Source organism: Manacus vitellinus, unplaced genomic scaffold (assembly GCF_001715985.3).
Source record: "Manacus vitellinus isolate BGI_N305 unplaced genomic scaffold, ASM171598v3 scaffold_0_pilon, whole genome shotgun sequence".
Taxonomy (NCBI): domain Eukaryota; kingdom Metazoa; phylum Chordata; class Aves; order Passeriformes; family Pipridae; genus Manacus; species Manacus vitellinus.
This window is the reverse complement of record NW_021938789.1, coordinates 52,639,750-52,661,583: the sequence shown is the minus strand read 5'-3', so window position 1 is coordinate 52,661,583 and position 21,834 is coordinate 52,639,750. Positions and strand designations below refer to the sequence as shown.

The 21,834-nt window shown below is 35.5% G+C and overlaps 1 protein-coding gene across 1 annotated transcript in view; it reads right to left on the bottom strand.

The window, feature by feature from the left end:
* Positions 1-21,834, bottom strand: part of LRBA (LPS responsive beige-like anchor protein) — a 400,341-nt gene that overhangs the window by 318,070 nt on the left and 60,437 nt on the right. The window contains exons 16-23 of the mRNA XM_029960309.1: positions 20,002-20,172; positions 16,812-16,904; positions 15,952-16,060; positions 15,323-15,404; positions 13,544-13,667; positions 13,099-13,291; positions 1,380-2,390; positions 157-332 (exon numbers count right to left, since the gene is read on the bottom strand). Coding sequence (XP_029816169.1) covers positions 157-332; positions 1,380-2,390; positions 13,099-13,291; positions 13,544-13,667; positions 15,323-15,404; positions 15,952-16,060; positions 16,812-16,904; positions 20,002-20,172 — 1,959 coding nt within the window. The remainder of the gene's footprint in view (positions 1-156; positions 333-1,379; positions 2,391-13,098; positions 13,292-13,543; positions 13,668-15,322; positions 15,405-15,951; positions 16,061-16,811; positions 16,905-20,001; positions 20,173-21,834) is intronic.

The following is a 21,834-nucleotide window of genomic DNA, read 5'->3' as shown; positions in this document are numbered from 1 at the left end:
GTATAGGTCACAAAATAAGTAAGGCTATTGAATAATGAGTAAAATACCAGATGTCCAAAATTCGAGGTCAATCACTCACTCTGATGCAGCTGCAACAAAGCTAATTATAACTGAAATGACAGTCTAGATCATTCTATATGAAGCATAGAAATGTACCTTCTCCACATCTGAATATCTGTCTCTATGGAGAAGAGCAAGTCTGTGAGCAAGCGCTGATGCATCAGTGACCACTTAAACTCAGGAATACGGAACACAGTTGACCTCGTGTCTCTTCTCTGCCCATCCAAGGCAGCAGTCAGCTCTTGTCCTGAAGAAACTTGCTGCCTTGAGGTCTGAATATGTGTTTTGCAGAAAAAAAAAAAAGAAAAAAAGAAAAAAATCAAACCAAATACCACACTCTGATTATTAGTTTCCATGGTATACACCGAAATGCTTTTAATAGACTTGAGATTTTAGATATCCAGCAGGTTTAGACTGTGTACACGGTTACAAATTAAGCTAAAACTATTACATAAATGCTATTTAATGAATGTGCCAAACCTACAAACTAGTCTACAGCTGCACTACCACACCTGTCAATCTAGGCACACAGAAGCAGCAACCCAGTCTTACCACGGGGGGAGAATATGCTGCTGTAGACAGTGATTTTCCTCCTTTAAGGAAGAATGGTGCAGAATGAAGAGCATCCATTAGGAGGTATCTCTGCAGAAGGGAAGCACTCAGATGCATGACTATTTAACCATGAAAACTGAGTTAGAAACTAAAGACTAGAGGGGGTGGAGCACCGCAGCACACAACAGAAGCAGAGTTTTAAATTATGTTTGAACAAAAAAAGTAGGATGACGTGATGCAGTGACAATCCTACCAAATTTTAGAGTTTAAAATTTTTATTTTCACGAGTTCCATCAGAATATGAAAGAAATTTTTTGCTATTTTTTTTCTGCACAAGTAATGTTTACTTCTCCATAATTATAAGAGTTTAGATAAGAGACCAGATTGAAAGAGTAAAAGGGAGGGTGAGCAAAGCAAAAGAAATTTTATCTGAATTCTATCCTCTCTGAATAAATAAAAGTTTTTTTCAATTCATCAGATTTAAGAACAGAAGTACCAACACAGATCAAATGTCCATCTAGCCAAATACTCAGTTTCTATCACCAAAGTAAACCTACAAAAAATAACATTTTTGAGACTTCTCAGTACACAGATTAGTAAGAATTATGGCTATTTTAATCCAGGGTTAAAAGTATTCTAGAGATAACTCACAAAATTCACACACATTAAAATTCCCAAAATGTGTATGGGCACACTTTAAAAACTTCACAAAGTAAGAACTTCCTTTTATTTTTAAGCAAGACAAATAAAGGACAGGTAGAATTTACCTCAGGTAAGGATCTGGGGGGCAGAGGTGCTTCTAGACATGTGTTAGCTTTCAGTTCCAGTCTTTCTGTATCTGATGCAACACTAGAAACATCAAGCTTGGCAATTCTCTTGTCGGAAGCTCCAGCAGGCTCTGGCACACGTACATTTGCATTTTCCACAGTTGTTTTGGTTTCACTAACCTTTTCTTCCTTCACCATCTTTTTGCCTTCTGAATCTGGTTGAGTCACAACATCTGCAACTGCAGAACTCACTGTTTCTGGTAAAGTCAGTTCTTCCTTTTTCACATCCACACTTTCAGTACCTTTGGATTTTAAAAGCACAGATTCAGGTTCCTTCTCTGTTGTTTTTTCCTGCTTTGTCACTTCGCTTTCATTGGAGTTACATTCCTTGTTCCTTTCTGCAAACTCATCTGAAGGTAAGGGCATGCTACTTTCATCTTTCAAATCAACAAAGTCATCTTCATCTTCCACCTCTACTGTTGATTTTTCCAGTTCTTCTGGACTTGTAGGAATTTCTCCTTCCAAAGTAGTTTGCATTGCTAGAGAAGCAGCAGTGACAGCAACTGTTTCTTCCTCAAGCTCATCAGCTTTGCTAGAATCTTCAATTGCTTCAGCTATTCCAGAACTAATTTCTGAAACACTGGGCTTTACTGTTTCTGACTCTGGAGAAAATTCCACACAAGGTACTGTTTTTAAATCCTGTGTAGTATCCCTATCTTCCCCCTCTAACTCCTCCTTATGATTAGACACTGAATGAGTTTGTTGGTCAACACCTGATGAGTTATCTGTCTCTTTTTTTTCAGTTCTGTGCTCTGTATCACCATCAATAGTGCAGGAAGGAACAGTAGCATCTTCTTTTAACTCTAAAGATTGTTGCTTTTCCTTGGTTTCAGCTTCTTTGCTAGCTCCAGAGATTGTTCTAATTTGAGTTGAAGAACTTCCTTCACCTCCTTTCTCTTGGTACTCCCTGTACATTTGAGAAAGACTCTCTTTGTGCATTTCAAAAGTTACCTAAAAGAATAGAGTTGAAAAGAAGTTAAAAATTATATATTAATAACTGTTTTCTCGGGGAGAAAAAAAAAAGAAAAAACAAAACCAAAATCAATGCTCAAATCACAAATTTATATTGGATACAAGAAAAACTTGCTTGCGGTTAAAGTTAAGTCTATCTATTATTCCAGGACAAAACAAACAAACAAACAAGCAAACAAACAAAAACAAAAAAACCTAGACTGATAAGGACATCCTAAGCATAACATCCATAAAATTACTAGATTTGAGTTAACTGACAATCTCAATTTTTTTTGTGAAGGGGGACATTGTGACAAGTAGCAGAGTTTTCACACCATTTTAGCACCTTGAGAATGCTCAACAGTCCACAAACATAACTAAACTTTTGAAAACTTTTTTACATAAAAAAGTACAACCCCACAAAGAGCAGAGAGAAGTATGGAGCAAAGCCAAAATCCTGAGGATCTCCAAATGATACCTAAAATTCTCCAGAGCACATTTCATCTGGCGAATGGTATTCACCTCATCTCAAAGGCACAGGAGAACAGCTGCACAATCTGATTCAAGTGAAAAGACTTTTCTACACGTCAGCTGAAAATATTATTATTGGTTTTAGGTATCTAAAAAATGTTCTAGATACAAAAATTCATTTCATACATACTGATAAAACTCATTTGCCCAAATAAATAGTTGTGTCTTAAAAGAAAATCTCACTAGACTAACTGAAGTTTTTATTACACTGTTATTCAATTTAGTCTATCCATACCTTTCTATTTAGGATTTAGATTTATCTTCCATAACGCAAGTGTTTATTTATCCATAAGCTTAATTCTCAAAATTTTCCCAACATAAGCTTCAGCTGAGGGTTTGTTTTTTTTAAATTTTCTTTATCATAAACATTTTCCGTACACAAACTAGACCAGCACATTCTACCAAATACATGAACACACATTCTCTTACATACTCAGCTCATTCATTTGGATCTCACCTAAAAAATCCATGTACATGGTTTTCAAAGTGATTTTTAGTCAGTAGGAATATTTTTGCTTAAGATGATACAGAGAAGTCAAAAAATAATTTGACAGGTTAAAAAGATACTAGAAATTATAGATAACAAATCAGAGAGAAGCAAAGAAAGAGCAAAGGCAAAAAGAAATATTTTTGGCAGGTTCTGCTGTCAATATTAACATTTTAACATACTATTTTCTCCATCAATCAAGAATATTGAAGTACTGTAGGAGCAGTGTACTATTCTAACACATGATCTAAAGCATGTTATTTGTTCAAGTTCATTTAACTGAAACTTTGCTCTTTAGAAAAAGAACTGTGATATTTTATCCAATTGTCTAAAAAGAAAAAAAAAAAGGTCTTCAGGTACAAGTGTAAATGATTACAAATGACTGAAAGTTCATCCATCTGTCACAATGGATCTGTAAAATATTTGATTATATGGTATTGCTAAACAAATTGTACCGTAATTAGCACAAAGCACAAAACAGATCACGCTAATAAGCTGTCCCTTGCACTTTTCATTTGTTTTCCAGAACATGACTAGGCAAAGCTCCTACCTTTGGTCAAAATATTACTTTTCTGAAGAAGGAATCTTAACAACTTGACCTTCTCTTCAACTACTTTTCCCTCTTCTCTCTCCCTGTTGCTTCCTCCATTTCCAAAACTACTAAAATGTTTTATTCCAGCAAGCATTAAAGAGGCATTTGACAAATAAAAATGTCCTTGATTGATTTCAGCAAAACTTATATGTACTTCCCAGAAAGCACACCATCCCACAATAATTAGAAGTGTGAACATCCATATTTTCGTGCATCATTCCAGTGTAAGTCTCATTAAACCCATATGCAGGAGTAAAAGCTACCTACTTTATGGCTTCTCACTTTCTACTCCATAAACATATTCTACAGGGCTGTCAACTACTTTTGGAGAAATGTAGTTGTACCTCAGTTTGTACAATGTTAGACATACTCTTTTTTATAACACTGACTTTTTTCTAGTGTGTTACTCATCCCACCCCCTTTACAAAAACCTATTGCAGCTTCGGATTTTTTCTTACCAACCACATATACTATCCTGTTCACAGCATTAAATCAATCTTGCTTGAAAACAAGTCAAAATCTGTTCTCCCTAAGTTCAAGGCTGCTTTTACTCTCCTCCCTCTCCTCAGGATCCTCCATCATCTCATGGTCGCTGTAGCCAAGGTTGCCTTCGACCTCCAAATTTCCAACAAGCCCCTTGTTGTTGGTGAGTATGAGTCCAGCAAAACACCTCTCGTCACTGGCTTCTCTATCACTTGGAGGAGGAAGCTGTCAGTGTACTGAAGGAAATTCCTGGATTGCTCATGTCCTGCTGCATGGCCTCTTCAGCAGAGATCAGGCCCATGAGGGCCAGAACCGCAAACACGATGCTGCTGCTCCCTGTCTGTAGAGGACCTCATCTGCTTCTTCTGCCTCATCAGGCGACCTGCAGCAGTCACCCACTATAACACCACCTTCACTTGTCCTCCCTCTAATCCTAATCCAGAAAATCTCAGTTGGCTCCCTATCTATCCCCAGGCAAAGCTCCATGCACTCCAACCACTCCCTCACACATACAGGGCAGCTCCCATTCCTCATCTCCCCAGTTTGTACTTCCTAATGAGCCCGTATCCCTTCATTGCATCACTCTAGTCCACGGAAGCCATCCCACCACATCTCCAAGATCCTAACAAGATTATTATGTGCATGTCATACTTCATATTACATTACTCATAGCTCCAAATTTTCTGGTCCCTCATTAGCAACTTCACTGGTTCATTAATAAACATGTCATAGTCAAGACTTCAATTATTCCTTATGCCTTAAGTTCTTACTGCCTTGCCAGCAATGAAGTCCCTCTTCTCCAAGTTCTTTTCTTCATATCGTAAATTCTCATTTAATCCTAAAGACACTTGAAATTTCAGTGCTGGAAGGAAAGTTCATCTAGATCTAAGATTCCCTATTTTTTTAATCCAAACCATCACAAAAGCAAATTCTATCTAAAAACTACCCACTGTTTCAGCAAGCATGAAAGTTCACAAGTATGAATGCTACTGACTGTATAGGTTAGAGATGCAACCATATTTGCAGCAAGTTGATTTTTGCACAGCTATGGTCAGCAGCTAAAAACACAATGTATGGCACAGGGATGCAATATAGTATCAACCAGCTTTATCTGAAACAGGGAATAGACAATACTTTGGAAGCCATTACAGAGAAATACTGAAAATGAAACGCTGCTCTGCAGGATTGTTAACTGTTAATTAATAAACCCCCCCAAAAAAGACCAGAGAAGGTCAATACAGACAACTTATCTTTACAGATGGGCAATGTAAACTTATGGGGAAATAAATCTGAGCACAATCCAATGAGACACTACATTGATTTCAGAGCAATACAAGAAACTGTAAGGAGAGAAACACTGGTAAAGAAAATTAGACAATACAGAACTACAGGAGAACATCACTCCCCCCAAAAAACAAAAATCCATATTACAAGGACAGCAATTTCTACTTTGATCATAAACATCAGCAAGAATTCATGTCACAATGTATTAAATAGTGTCCTTTCAATAAAAGTCGAATTAACATAGCAACGCACAAAATTACACAGACTACCTGAAACAGCACTTTTCTAACAGGTATTTTAAGGTTGGGGCTTTTTTATTTATATAAAAAAAAGAATATAAATTTAAGAAATACTGCTTTGTAAAATCCAACTTTTCATCAAGCCTAAACAAACAGTTCTGATTACTCTACTAATTCCTAATTTGGTTTGACAGGAAACCAAGAAACAGAGGTACTGCAAAGAGGCACTAGACAATTCTTCCCCACACTTCTGTTGCATGACATGGCATTTATGAAGCACACAAGTCCACAAAGCCAAACAATACACACAACAAAGAAAACACCTAAGGTTAACAAAATCAGTATTGACAGAAATGTAAAATGAAGTAGAAATTATGATTACTAAACAGAAGTAGATAAACACAGTATATAAAGGTATTAAAGATTAAACATTAGGATCTGCATGCACACAACAATTTACAAGACAACTGTTAGCTTGAAGAACCTTAAATGTACGTAAGTAATTTTTTATTTTCCTTAAGGCCTTTGCAACTGTAAAGCTGATAATACAAAATTAATTACTAGAAATTGTTCTAAATTAGTGAGCTAAAAGGCCAATCATTAATCTTCACCATCATCTGATGGTTAATCCATAGCTGTCTGCAATGCTTGGAATGCATCTCTACACAGTACTAGTAAAGACACTTGTGAGCTAATAACTGCAACATTTGCCTCTGTCATTAATTTTAACTTAATTTGACATCCAACATTTACTAATTGCCAAGGAGAAAAATTAGCATACAGCAATGAGAAAGGATAAAATGATTGACATATGCAATACAGAACACAGAGAAAATATTTTAACTGTATGTTAAGATTTTGTCCTTTTTTCCTTTATCAGGTGGGCGAATTCGTAGACTAGAGAGGGGAAGGGAATATCTGCCAGATAATGATATACACTGTTGTTTCCTTATAGAGTCTGCTCAGTGCAAACTAGCTCCTGTGCTGCTGACACCATCAATAAACTCTTCATAATTCCAGAAAGCATTACAACTTTTTAAATCTTAACAAGGACTTTATTGACCTGTTTTTCCACTTCTCCTCTAGTAACACTAACTGTTCAAAAGTGCAATCCAATCTCTAAACAAAAACAGGCCTGTTTAGACAGGACACACCACTATCCAAAGATATGCAAACTAATTTTCAATTGAGCAAAGTAAAAGATACAAAGGTACTGTGTGTACCATACACTGACTTACAGTCTGTAACCCACCGACCTGAGTAATCCCTGGGTTATGTCTGACTGATTCACAGAAGAAAGCTAAGAAAAGCAAATTAACATATATTATGCACGACACTACCTATGAGAGGCTTCTAGGAGTCTAAAGTTCCAACAACAACACATTCATTGACATACAAGGTGGGGGGAGCCACTGTACCAAGACAGTTTCATGTACCCATATCCTGCATTTTCATCTAAGTAGCAAAAATTTTGCCTTTTTTCCTCATCTTGAGAAAATAAATATGCACACAAATAATTTCTAGAGTAAGAAAGTAAGCACTAGTCAATATAATTCATAAAAACCTTTGCCTATCTGAGAGGGAATTTCACGTATGTTGGCAGCATTTTATTTTCAAATCCAGCCTACTGCTACATCAGCACACAATAATAAATTCAAACTGCATACCAAACATCTACTTGCTCATTTTCACTAAGGCAACTATTGCTTTTGATTTGTTTAAATGGCAAGACATGAGCATGCACTATCTTCTCAGGTTATGTATTTCCTCACTATCTCAATCCCTGCCACCATTCCCACAGTTCAGTGAACTGTCAAATTCTACTTTGTGCACATTTGATATTTCGTTATTAACAAAAATATTTTGTAACTAAATTCAGCATTTACCACTTTGCATTGTCATAGGGCCCAGCTTTAGGTCTTGTGCACTAACTTTGGCCATCCTTTTCCAGTGTCTCCATATATTATTGGCAGCCCTGCAGCAAAGACTCCAGATCCATCATTTCAGATAATGGTCCAGAGACCTAATTCAGTCCCCACAGCCACAATTTGAACACGGGGAGCTGCAAGTGTGGAGGAGGATTGCTGCAAACTGCAGCTACAGCAAAGAAGGCTATTAACAATTCCTGAAGCTGTTCCAATGATGAGAATCCCTTCTCTCCTCAGGTCATCTTTACTTCAGAAGACTATTTCATAGTTATTTGCCTTTTTATGCATCAGCTCTTTTCACTGCAAATGTTTCCTCAATTCTTTTTGAGAGCTCTGGCACTTTTCAACCTGTAGCAAATCCCTATCACACTCTTCTTCCAAGGCTTCTGTGCAGCTGATCCTCTTTCATAAATTCTCAGTTTACCTTGCTCACTCTATTCCTATCCCCATTTCACACTTTTCTTTCAGTTTGAAATAGTCAAATTTTAATATCCTGCAGCTTTGTTCATGATTCACTCAAACCAAGTGAATAATAAGATGAAGGAATTCCCCATTAACCAGACACACTGCATGTCTAAGAAGAGCCCATCCATAGTGCAGATCCCTCTTCCCAACTATTCTGCCTGCTGAACAATGAAAATGCTTTCTTCCCCTGGAGGCATTGATAAGGAAAAGCCTGCCCATCACCTACTACAAAAGAAGCTGTAACAAGGAAGCACCTAGTCAAAGTGAAGGACTGCACCATCAGGACACATCTTGGAGGGTACACAGCTCTAAAGGAGGCTGTACATTCCAGTCTCCAAAGTTCCTTCTGCTCTCCATAACTCAAGTGACACCCCTGAGAATCATTTTTATCTAGAAAAAGTAACATTTATTAAAAATATCTATTTACACCATAAGAATGAACATAATATTTAACGATTTCAAGCATGCTCTCTAATTTGAATCTCCCCCAGCTTTCCTTCATTGATATACTGGGCATGGCACAACTGAAAACCCAAAACCTGCAGTGGTACAATGACCCTCTTGGCTAGGTACCTCTGCTTCCCCTCAGGGCAATGCAGACACACTTTTCAGAGGACTGAAAAAGATTGGAAGTCTTGAAAATGCACTAGAGCTAAAGATCCCTACTGTGGGAGACCCTACTGCCTCCAAGATAGGGAATAAAAACAGACAAAAAGTCCTCAGTAACTCAAGAAAGCCAATGGGATTTGGATTCCAGATTCTGATGGCCTCTTACCTTCTAAAACTGCTGAGCCACATTCACTTCTCTGCAAATTAGTTCTTTAATTGCTATCATATATTAACTCCTCCACCACCTAATATTCGTTGGTTTTGCCAGTTTTCCCTCAGTAGACAGTGACGAAAATCTGGCAAACACAGCACACATAAATGCTGTGTACACCTCTGGATTTCCCCCCCCCTCTCAAATTAAACGAGTGGGGCATAAAAGAACATATAAATTTACTTAACACAGACCATGCTAATTACAACTGTACTTCTTTAGACTGAAAATTAACAATTATTTAGAAATACATGGTATGCTAAAGTCACACTGCTAACATTTGAAGATTATACTTCTCATTTAGATCAGTGAACATAATTTTTCCACTTACACAGCAAGAGAATTGTGGCTTACACATATTAACATTCCTGAGTGTTACTGAATGAAAATTTCCTGAGCTACTAAAAACTAAAAATCAGAAATCACCTGGATATATTCTCTTAAACAGAATCACATGGTAACATGAATCAACTTTTAAGCAGTAAAATGTATTTAAGGGCATGAAATAAGCAAATGTTAGTCTTCCCAGTAGTTTAAAGTGTTCAGGTAATCTAGGAGTCTATTATACTGTGTAAATCATTATATTCTTTTAAAACTTGGGGAAGCTAAAAGGTTAAAAAGGCATGCTGTCCACCATTCTTTACTAGCTTCCTATTATTATCCCCAAAATCATTGGTCCTTTTTACAAAGTAACATGGCTAGACAGATAAAATCTAAGGCCCAACTAGCATGGTTGCAATGTTTAAAAAACAGAAGTTCTTAGATGCTTCCATAAATTTAGCACTGGCCAGTTAGAACAAACTGGAGTTGTGATTTAATTTTTACATTAATATTTTTTTTGAACTAGAAGCAACAGATTAATCACCTTTGTATACGCTGTGTTAATATCTGCAAAGCATCAAAAACCAATATGGAAATGAGCAAAATACCTGAGTAATACTAAGAAATTTGGCTTAAAAAAGGTTACACACACCTACACACCTTCTAAATTCTGAGTGCAAGGAAGCCAATGTAGTGCAATTATGCTGGAAAAGCTGCTGCTGCTTATGAAGCGTTGTGCAGCTGTTGGAGGAGAGGGTTACAGTGACAAACAGCTTCCCTGCTACAAAGGTGGCAGGAAATCTATCAAACTGGACAATAAAATTGCAATTGAGTTTCTTTGGCTTTTTATAGCAGCTGCATGTATCTTGATGTGTAGCTCTGCAAAACCTATCCAATTCTGTAACACTAGTCCTTTATGTACTAGTTCTTTATCATAGAATGGTGTTATAAATTAGTGGCAAGAATGGGCACAGAGGGCTGTAAAAAGGAAAAATAAGCAGCAACCCAATACAATTAGAGATGAAATAAGAAAAACACAAATTGGTTATTCTCTTAGCAATGTTAAGGAAATATTTTTGTTCCCATAATTCCCACATTACTTTGAAAGCATGCTAGAAATCAAAAACATCTGAGATGCACTTAGCATTGAACAATTTTCCCACTGAATTATGTCTACACCATGTTATGTGTGAATCTCTATGAATCTCAATAGAGGTATAACAAGATACAAGACTACTTTAAGTAAAATTAGAGGGATTAAAAACTCATTATAATCAGATATTATCTGTTTATAAGGACATTTTCAAGTGATTAGTAATATTTTACCACAGAGCTTTTTTTGTGATTTATCCTAATTTATGTTAATGTAATTAACAGATAGTTATGAAATATCATCTAGTTTGTATGTCTAGTTGCATAAATTGCATGTACTATTTTTAAAAAAGTTCAAACAGAAAATGCATAATAAAGGTGAAATTTTAGAACTGTGATTATTGCATCATCATTCATATCACTACTGTCAAGTTAGTTTCTGGATGCTTTTGTCATTTAAACATTTTCATTCAGGCTTCTGGAACTGGACAGTATTAGTACTGATGTCCAAACAAACTGAACTCTTTTATAAAAGAGTCCTCCAAAATCGCACCACCACGCTGCCGCTCGCTCTGCCCACACTCACACGCTTCCAATCTTGCCACTGTTCAACTTCCTCTGAAGCAAGCTGGAAGAACAAAGTGACCTTATATATTGACCAGAAAGTCAAAGTTAGACTTGGGAAAACTAACAGGAAGTTACTTCTCCAACCACAGGATACCTCACTATGCCAGGAACCAAAAATGAGAAACACAAAGAAGGAAGCAGGTCACCTTCTCAATCACTATGGCATTGCACAAAAACACACAGCTTTTAAAATATAAATAAATAAACAAAACCACGTTATGTACATCTCTATTTTTTGGTATATTCTCAAACTGCATTGGGTTTTTTTCTTGACACTTGGCCATGGCATCACAACATAATCTTGGGTTTTTTCTCTAGGAACTCCAGGCCATTGATTAGCCACATTAAGTCACTGAAGAGAATGACCAAAAATCCATAAAATCATTTTGACATAGATGCTGTCTAAATGAGATTTCCGACATTACATTATCTCACAAAAAGAGTCTAAGAATAGAACTACAGATTATAAGATAACATGCTAGATAATTTCTAAGTTCAATACACCAACGCTCTGTGTAAGAGTTAGCAAGGTGGTCTACCTTCATTCACTTCTCCATCTTTCCCCAGGGACAGTTCCCCAGCAATCACACAAAAGCTTTTAATTATGCCAGTTTCTCTAAAAGTACATTAGGGTTCTTTACTCTGGTTGCAGCTTGCCACTGTACAATCCACCCATGCCTTCTGCATCTTGGGGGAGAAAAGAGGAAACTATTTTTGAAGACTGCAGAGCCGACACAAAAGAATATTAAGAATGTTTCAACAACTAATACGTGAGCTCTGTAAGGATTAAAATTTGGCCTTAGGTGCTTTGCACCTTAATTCCATTTAGCTAAAGCAACTGCTTAATGAAATTATTTCACCCACTTTTAATATATAGATTTCTAGGTTTGTCTCCCCATTGCCCAATAAACCACCATTGAGCTATGAACACAATAAATAAACAGAGCTGCAAAATAATAGTGTTATAGCTGTCTGCAGAGACTCATATTTTTTGAGAAAAGAAATGATGTAACATCAAGGATATCAGAAATGCAAACAATTCCTTAGAATCATAAAGTGATCTTTAGGATTTAGAGATGTCCTTATCACATTGTTAAATTGCACACGTTTAGAAATAGGTAATCTATAATTGAATTAATCTCAAATAAATATTTCTGATAACCAGAATAACCACAAGGCCCCTACTGGCTTCACTCTTTTGTTCAGGATAAGGTAGTATAAAATATCTTTTATACTACTGTGCCTTGTTTGAAAAACCACTAATAACTTTTATGATGTAATTCTGGTTGTAATAGCAACAAAAATCAGACAGAACAATAACAAAGGGTAATAGTCTCATTCATACTGCAAGGATTTGCGTTCTCACCCTGTATTCCATGACAGTTTAACAGCTGAAGCATCTGTCTCAACTTTAATTTCTTTGCTTTTTACTCGTTTGTTTTACAGCCTTTTGATGTTACCAAAAGGTATTTTTATCTATGAGTAGATACGGTGCGCCACCTTGTGTTCCTCTTGTTACTAAAAAGCAAAACCAGCACTACAATTTTTCAGAAGTGCTCCTGAAATTTGATTATCTCATTTTTTGGTATCAGGATAAACTAATACCATCCCAATTTGAGCAACAACAACAACAACAACAAAATCTTTGTGTTAAAACAACAAAATTAACATTTAATTGTCATATATTTCAAAGTTATGTGCGGTACCATATAAAAACATAGGGCTTTCATTTAATTACTGACCTTCACTTCAACACTGTCACTGTATGATACAGCACTTGAAGGCTCTAAATCTAATTACACAGCATTACAAAATTTCCCAACTCTTTCCAACACCCACCTTTGAATGTGTGATCGACAGTGTATCCACCCAAACACGCCAGCCACCCCACTCATACTTGATTGCATGGTAGAGCAAAATTCGAAAGATGGTATACACCATCTCAGTTATCTTCTGCTCCTCAGAAGTCTTTGGATTAAAACAGCAAAGGGAAAGCATCCACTCCTGCCACACAGAGCACTGCAACAAACTCCTGCAAAATACACACACGCTATTAAACCAAATTTTAAAATATATCTTAGAAATATACGTCAGCTAAGTCAGGAATTCAACATGTTTTAAAAAATTGTTACATGCAAGCTTCTCTGATTTTACATACTGAAGACTACATTAGAGTATAGAATTTGCTGAACAGCAATGAAGTTGTATCTGCTTAATGAGTTTAATTTACTAGGAGACCTTGCTACTTATTTTGTATACTTGTGCATATAGCAAGCTATCTTACCTCCTGTTTTCTCTGTTGTTATTAAAAAGTTTAATCATATCTGAGAGAAAGGCTCGCCGAACCTCCAGAGTTTCTGGGCACTGTGGAGAATTACGTATCAGGATTGCAATAACCTTCAAAATCTCTGTAAAACAGTTCAGGAGTAACAATATATTAGTACTAAGTACAGCATAAAACGCAAGGTCTCTTTCAACAATGTTTGTACAACAAAAGCTATGCCACATAAAAAAGTTTTATACTCAGGAAAAGCACATCTCTATTTGAGTAGAAGGTTTAACTAACACAAATCCCTTCCTCCAAGACTTCTCAAACCTACTCACCATCAGACCTATATAGCTAAAGAAAATGCAATCCAACTTAAATTACTCTGAACTAATTTTAAATTATCATGTTTAAGCAACACAAATGTTTCTGCAGGACAACGGCCAAGCTATCAGAATCTGTCAGGACCTTTTTTAAAGGAAGCTCACATAAAAAAAGCATCCTTTAGAAAATCAATATATGAGAAAAATGTGTAGATTTTGTTCTAGCTTAGTAATACTAATTTTCAAAGCATGTGACCAACTTCCAATTATACTTAACAGTTTCTGCTATAAAAAAATTGATACAAAATTTTTATCTCTTATGATCACAATGTTTTCTATATTTTTAGGAGAAAGTCATAATTGTGGGTACATTGCACTTTTTGAAGCAGTGGGGGAGTCACTGTTCTTGTTACTTTAAAAGAAGTTACCTTTGTAACTTAGGGTGCAATTTGAACACAGTCACTGTGACAGTTTCAGTTCATCTCGAACAACTTCTTCAAGGAAAAATTTCTTACTTGATAATATTAACGCTGATCTTAAAAAGGTACTCTAGAAGTCACTCTTCCTACTACACCTAGATAATTCCAGACTCATAACTAAGACTTCAAATACTCTATACTAACCACAGCAGTGACTGCCAACCTCAGAAATCTAAAGAGAAAGTAACAGAAATCCGCTCACATCTCTTGCTTCATACAGATTTACCAGAAGGCAAAAGGCAAAATGCAACCAGATCTCTTCTCTGCATCTGCTTTGCTTTCCTTTCTCTTCCCCTACTTTCCACATGAAGCAACTCATAACTGTGACCTATGTTTAATGACAAAGCAGCTACAAAAGTGAAAAATCTATTCTTTTTCCAGAAAAAAAATAACTCCCAAAGCTATCATAAGTCCATTACATTACATCCAGAGCATAATAATAATGTATATAACTCACGAAAAGAGATCAGTGTTTTCTCTTAGCTCAAAAGACATCTAAAGTTTCATATCAAGATATGAAGTAAGCTAACCAAAACAGTGAGCAGATACCTTTCTCCTATTTTCCTTGTAGCATTGTCATACTGAACGTAATTTAAGACGAAAGCTGTTTCCCTATTTCAGGTAATTTAGTCTGACATTACTAAATAATGCAATCAGAATTTTGCTGGAACCTTAACATATATTAAATCAAAGTATCCTGTGCATGCAAGTCTTGAAAAACCATTTCATAACATGACTGCACAGCCAAAAAGGCTGAGTTATGAACTACGTACACATTTAGATATATAAAATGTCCTTTAAAAAACTATAGAGACATACTTCCTAAAAAATGCACATTATCTTTCTTTTAGTATGAAAGAAAATGTAAAATTCAGATCAGACATAAGACGTATGTATTAATAAAATGGATGTAATTAATAGGTTTTTTAATTAGTGGGGTTTTTTTAAAGCAGACTTTTCTTAAGGTAGCACTTCAAAATGTGTATCATTCTTACGAGGATTTTGTATCTTCACTGTTGAATCTGGGTCAGGATGTTGTTTATGTATCACTTGAGTGCAAATCTGTTCAGTCAGAATCTAGCAAGAAAGAAAAAGATGCCATATCAATGTTCACAAAGACAGCTTACTGAAAAATATCTGGATACAGCACAATCATTATTTCACCATCGTTCTAAAAATCATCCACAACAAAACCCACTCACTGTCTTTCTTGATAATTTATTTCATTCTGTTCTTAAAACTCTAAACTACTTTTTTTAGCTTTCTCTCAAGTGCATACTGCTATTTAAACTACACTGGAGGATAAATCTGCATCTAAGCAAGACAATTATCTTAAGGCAAGACTACTGCTATAATAAAATTCCACATACATATGGGCATCTGGTTGAGACATACAGGTTACTCATTATCTAGAATTGTTCATAATAAGCATAACCAAGCTAAGGGAGTGGGGGGAAAAAATCTCAAGTAGTGAGCTTTGGGGGGGAAAAAAAGCAGCACTCAGTTGCATCATGCTAAGGTTTAATGTCTTCTGGAACATATCAGCACAAATATGTAAGTAATTTTCTGACAATGTCTTACAAGTAATTAGAAAGATTGGATCTTAACTACAGTGTATTACTACCTCAAACAGGACATTGTATGTGGTCATGGTGAATAAGCTTGTCTGAAGCATCAGCCTTTCAGCCAACAAAGAGAACAATCCATGTCCAAGCATGACTTCAGCTTTTCTCCTAAAGTACAGAAAGATCAAATAAACTTATGCATTCAACTTGCTTTAGGGGGAAAAGTTTAAAAAGTGTGCCTCAAGAAATAAAAAAATCCCTGGAAACTTATTTTTCTTCATTTTTTTTCTTAAGTCTTTCACTTTTGGTTAAGGAAAAGGTCAAGGATTCAGATTGTGAAAAGACAAATCATTCCCTAGAGACAGCTAACTTTCTTCCATAAATAAGGTCCACTCACTCATGGGCCCAAAAAGCTGAAACACAACCATAGGGCTTTCTTGATAAACACTAAGGAAAGGGTATCTTTGTCCTCATTTCACCCAAAAATGCAACCATGGACAGCAATCTCAACAGTTATCTACTATTGCAGTCAACCCGAGACATACTAAACCTTGTTCTCAGTAACATAGGGTTCAATCTCACCAGTCCAATTCTTACTATTGATTTCAGTGGAAAAGGACCACTTGAAAAAGCAGGAAGCCATACTGCAAGTAATTATTAAATGAACCTGGTAAGGAAGTGATAATTCCTGGATACCAGTTGCCAATAACAAGGAATTCCACCACATCAGAAGCATATTTAGTGATTAACCTCCAATGTAGCTTTTTCCCCTTTACATACAAACATGTGTATATACACACACATTGAATAATATATAAACAAAATAATATATACAATTTATGTGTCACATCCAACCTTTTTCCCTTCTTTTTTTGGGAGTTTAGTTTTAAGACCTAAACCATGTCATCAAAGTACTTACTTTGGAGCAAGATGCTTTAAGAAATATCCCATCACTTTTAAAGCTTGCACCCTGATGCCTTCACTTTGTGATGCTAAAAGCTTGTAGACAACCCTAAATAGAGAAAAGACAAGTCTTACTAAGTAATTAAAATACACAGCAATTTTTGGAATGAAAATCAACTGCAGTTGCAGTAAATGCAAATAAATTTTATCTAAGGTTAATTTAAAAGAATATTAATAGGACTTAAAAATCCAGCATGACATTTCTCTTAACAGCACAACAGTTCATGATATCACATTATATCATATTTCAATATCTCCCATATATAAAACATGCTCTGAAAGGCTGCTGCAATTCCTATACCGAAAGCTGTCTTAATCTGATACTTTATCCAGAAAACTAAGTAAGCAACTGTTTTGGTATAGATGTGGCTGGGTAGGAAGAGCCATGTATGGAGGGGAATTCATTAATAGCACTAATATTTGACATCTGCACATGCTGTTGCTCCCTCAGGAGGGATAGAGAAAGGCACTAAGAAGGCATTCTTCTCATTTCACCTACATCAGCTTCTGCTCCTCATCTAGTTATGACAAGGCTCTATACTCACTTATGATTCTCTACCAAGGTTTAAGAAGAAAGCCAAAGGAGATGAGGAGCATGTCCATAGCAAAGCACTAGGCTTAACTAACTGAATGGTTCCAGCTGTAGCTTTCCCAAGAAAGGAAGTGGGAGTGTAACTAACACAGCAAGGAAAGTGTCCATGTAACTGATGAAATTCTGCTAAATTAATAAACAATTGAAGTACAGTCTTACAGAGGGAAGTGTCCAGTAATTAACCTTCAATATATTTGACATTACCAAGTCAATCTGTAATACTGCACAAATCTCATTACATGTATCTATGCCTTCCACTCCCCGAATACAAAGAAAGAGAACTGGTATTTTCTCTTAACTTCTCAAACATTTATCTGCAGTACATTAAAGCTTACTCTTTTATTAAAGGAAGCTTAATGTGAAGAATAACAAATGCAAGTTTTTGATCCTTGTAAATCTACCATAAAAACATAAGACATACTTATAAGTTATATCTAATTTCTTTCACATCTCACTTTTTAGACAAGTAGAGTGCTTATGCCCATGTCCCTACCTAATTCTAGTTGGGCTGTGGTTCATACTATTCAACAGATCTCTCTGAATTTGTGAAATACAATTTAGCTTATACCTACATGGACTACTAAGCTCTTTCTGAAAAAAAAGAAAAATACTAATTTCCTAATGCTCCATGAAATCATACTGGAACAGGAGGCACAGTACTCAGCTTTTACCATAAATATGTTCTGATAATATTTTTTAAGAAATTTGAATCATTTTACTAGGGGGAAGGAAAAAAAAACCACCTACCTAATTTAAACAATTCTTGAGACTTCCCAAAAATATTCCATGCTACAACATGGGATTTTAGATCAGCTGTTTTTAAGGAGTTGAAAGGACTTCAAGGACTTATCTATACATAACTGAGCACTCATCACGAGTTATATACCTTTGCTTCTATACACCCAAAAATAATAGTCAGGACATCTAAACTAAGACCAAAAAAAGATTTAGTTCTATACCAGAATTAAAAATAAAACCTAAAGGTGATTAAAAATCAGTCATCTATAACAAATATCCTGGAGAAAGCTGCAACCACAGCAGCTACAGAAGAAAACAAATAATCAAGCCTACAATGCACTTTCATTCAAGCAATATAATCCATTTCTCTGCTTGTCTTAACAGAACAGTTAAGGGTTACCTATTTGCATAGGAAAAAATTATTTTTTATTATACTTTTTTTCAGTGCATCAGTGACTTTAAAATTTTTAATTTTAAAAGAACTCCAAGTGTTTCTAAAGGTTTTTTTAAATTATTTTTAAATTTCAATTATACAGTGTCTTAATTCCAAAAGGTAGATGTATCAAGAAGCATACAAACAATCCACTAAGTGACTGGAGACAATACAGGTGAAAGAACTGTAACAAATGAGACAGGAAAACAAAGTGATTTCTAGCTGTGGACTCGCTATTCATACTGACTTGCTTATATACTTGTTAATAAAAAAGAAAACATCTACTGCTAGTTGTTAAATAAAACCAAATGTATTGCACTAGAGACCCAACAGGACATTCAAATACTTCATTATTTAGAGTTTTTATTATTTTCCCATGCATAGTATTTTACCATACAAGTGAAGTCAAATATCAAGAAAATAAGTTTATAAAAAAAAAAGAAAAAAATCAGTCTAGCAGTAAAAGGGGAGAAAACAATTATAAATATGCCTAAATGCAGTCTCTTGAGAAAGGGCAACTGAAAAAAATATATCTATAAATAAAGGTTAACCAGTAGGTGCAACTGAATGGATGAAATGAGACTCTGCCTTTACACAGTGAGAGAATTACTACTCCACATATCCTTCTAGGAATAGTTCTTACATTTGTTGGCCTGTTGCAATTTTTCCCCCACTATGCCCAGGCAAGTTCATTTTAAATTAGAGAAGTTCAGTACTGTGACCACCCTGTGAGAGCCACAAGACAAAACCAGTCATAACTTATTCTTCTAGTAGATTTCCTCTTGTGCTTTTACTGCTAGAAGATTTTCCTATTTTCCCTATTTTTCTCTCAAAATAGTGTTATTTTTCTGTTTGTTGAAAAAAGACTTTGAAAAAAGACTGCAAACAACACATAGCATAAAGTGCTAAATTGAAATAAATACAATGTTTCTTCTGCAAAAGTCCTACAGGAAAAAATCTTTTTATCCTATAGGACTTTTGCGGAAGAAACATTTTTTGTTATTAGATTAGAAGATTAGAAGACATCTGAATCAATTTTTGTCATCCTCCTTTCAGTTCTAAAACATATGTAAGAATGGGAAGCTAAAGACTAAGCCCTGGTAGATGAAGACATCAATGTATAGACTACAAAAATTGATCACAACCTTCTTAAGTGTGACTGACAGCCTGGAAACATTAAAAAAACATACCTCATTGACAATAAATCCAACATCACCTCTTGTCAAAATGAACACCTGGACTCAAAAATCCCCCAAGACGAGGAGTCTAACATTGCAACACATACACTGACTTGGACCTTTCAGATTTCACGGGAATTCTCACAAGCAACAGGATGGTCAAAACACTGGTTTTTTTTTTCCCACTTACAAAATTCAAACTTACTGTAATCCATTCCTCTGATCAAATGCAGGGATCATAGAATTGGGATGCTCTGACATCAGAGCAACAAGCAACTGCAAGACATCCATTAGATTGTCATCCTGTTGAATAAAAGTTACAAATTTGAATTCAAAATGGATGTACACCAGAACATGGTTTTGGTTAAAAGAACTGCTACAAAATATTTCAAAATGATGTGGAGAGTAATCGCAAACTAAGGACCAAATCAACTAGGCCAGGATCAAAAGAGCTACAGATCTCAAAGGCAAGCACAGAAGAAAATATTACAAAGAATATACTTCATTTTTTAGGGTGAAAAGTGATGCATCTGTGTCTGGGAGGTAGGCTTTGACAGGGAATGGATATTTGCACTATGCTATTTCCTTGCACACACATGCTCATCTGTTTGCACGTGTGTTTCCCAGTCCTTTACTGCACAGGAGCTCGAAAAAAACTGCTGCACATTTTCTGGGGCACAGGGTGGTGTTTAATGAAAAAACAAGTGTTCAAGTCAGGAAAGAGAACTATCACTACCTGCCACAGACAAAATTTAAAATGGATAATTCAGACTGCTCATTGAAGTGTTCCATACTTTTAGTTTAAAGCACTCTAAACTAGAGTTTATTAATTTGTTCCATGTTCACTGTAATTAAAAATAACTAAAGAAGTAGCAAAATGCACCTGTCTTTTCCCATTCTTTGTGGTATTAAGGTGAAAGTTCATTTCAAAACAAACAAATGAACAAAGCTGTAAAAATAAAAGCCCACAAAAAAACCCCACTGTTCAACACTTTTGAACACTGATTCTTTCCCTATTAGAAAAGCAGCTTCACACCCCCTGAACAGCTCTGTTCAAGATGATATTATCGACTTACATTACAGATGCTACCACTGATAATTTAGCCCTATAAGAAGGTTGAACTTTACTTTTTTTGTTGATGTTTTTCTGAATTTACAGTTAGGTATCTAAATGCGTGGTATTCAGCATTCACAGATCTTTTAGACTTGAAAATACAAACTGTTAAGATATTTAAAATATCACGCCCTCATCTGAAGGCTATATAAAGCTTCTGCTACTTCAGCTCACTTTCAGATGTAACCAAGAGTCTTATTTCTTACTTCTCCATATAAAGTAGAATGACTTGAATGATACTACCAAGTAGTAGTAAACAGCACAGAGAATAAAAGGAAAATATAGGTGCAAACATTAAAAAAAAAGAAAAAAAATCCATACTGCTTGAAATGAAGTTCAATTAATTCCTTATTTTACCCATTTCAAGCACCCTTACAGAGATGAGATCAGTTAGATTTATGTCCCCATTTCCCTTGTCTTTGATGTTGCATCTGGCATAAAGTGCCTTTTCCTGGTGCTAAAATATGAAGATGCAGATGTATCAGTGGTAACCAACATTTTCTCCCAATTAAGTTTATATGCTTCTCTTAGATGTCATTAACATACATCTTTATTTTTTAACGCATGTTTTCAATTTTACTGCTTTATTTAAGAAGTAGAATAAAAAGGAGAGAAAAACAAAACGAAAAAAAATATTACTTAGGCAGCCTAAACCAAGGTTTTGACTCTTTTTTTAAAGTCAGTCTCACCATCTGTTTTTCTGCTTGGTAAATTGGTTTGCAGAACAACATAAGAAACCATTTTGACTCACTGGCTTAATGAACTTCAATCTAACATTGAACATAGTGCTTAAATCACTTCAAGAATATTGGCATATCAGCACACTAAAGAATTGGACAAAGGTTTGCTACTTCCTCTGCAGAGCCATCTTGTGGCACAAAGGAGGTTATATTTGAAAATATTCAAATATTTGGTGGTCACAAG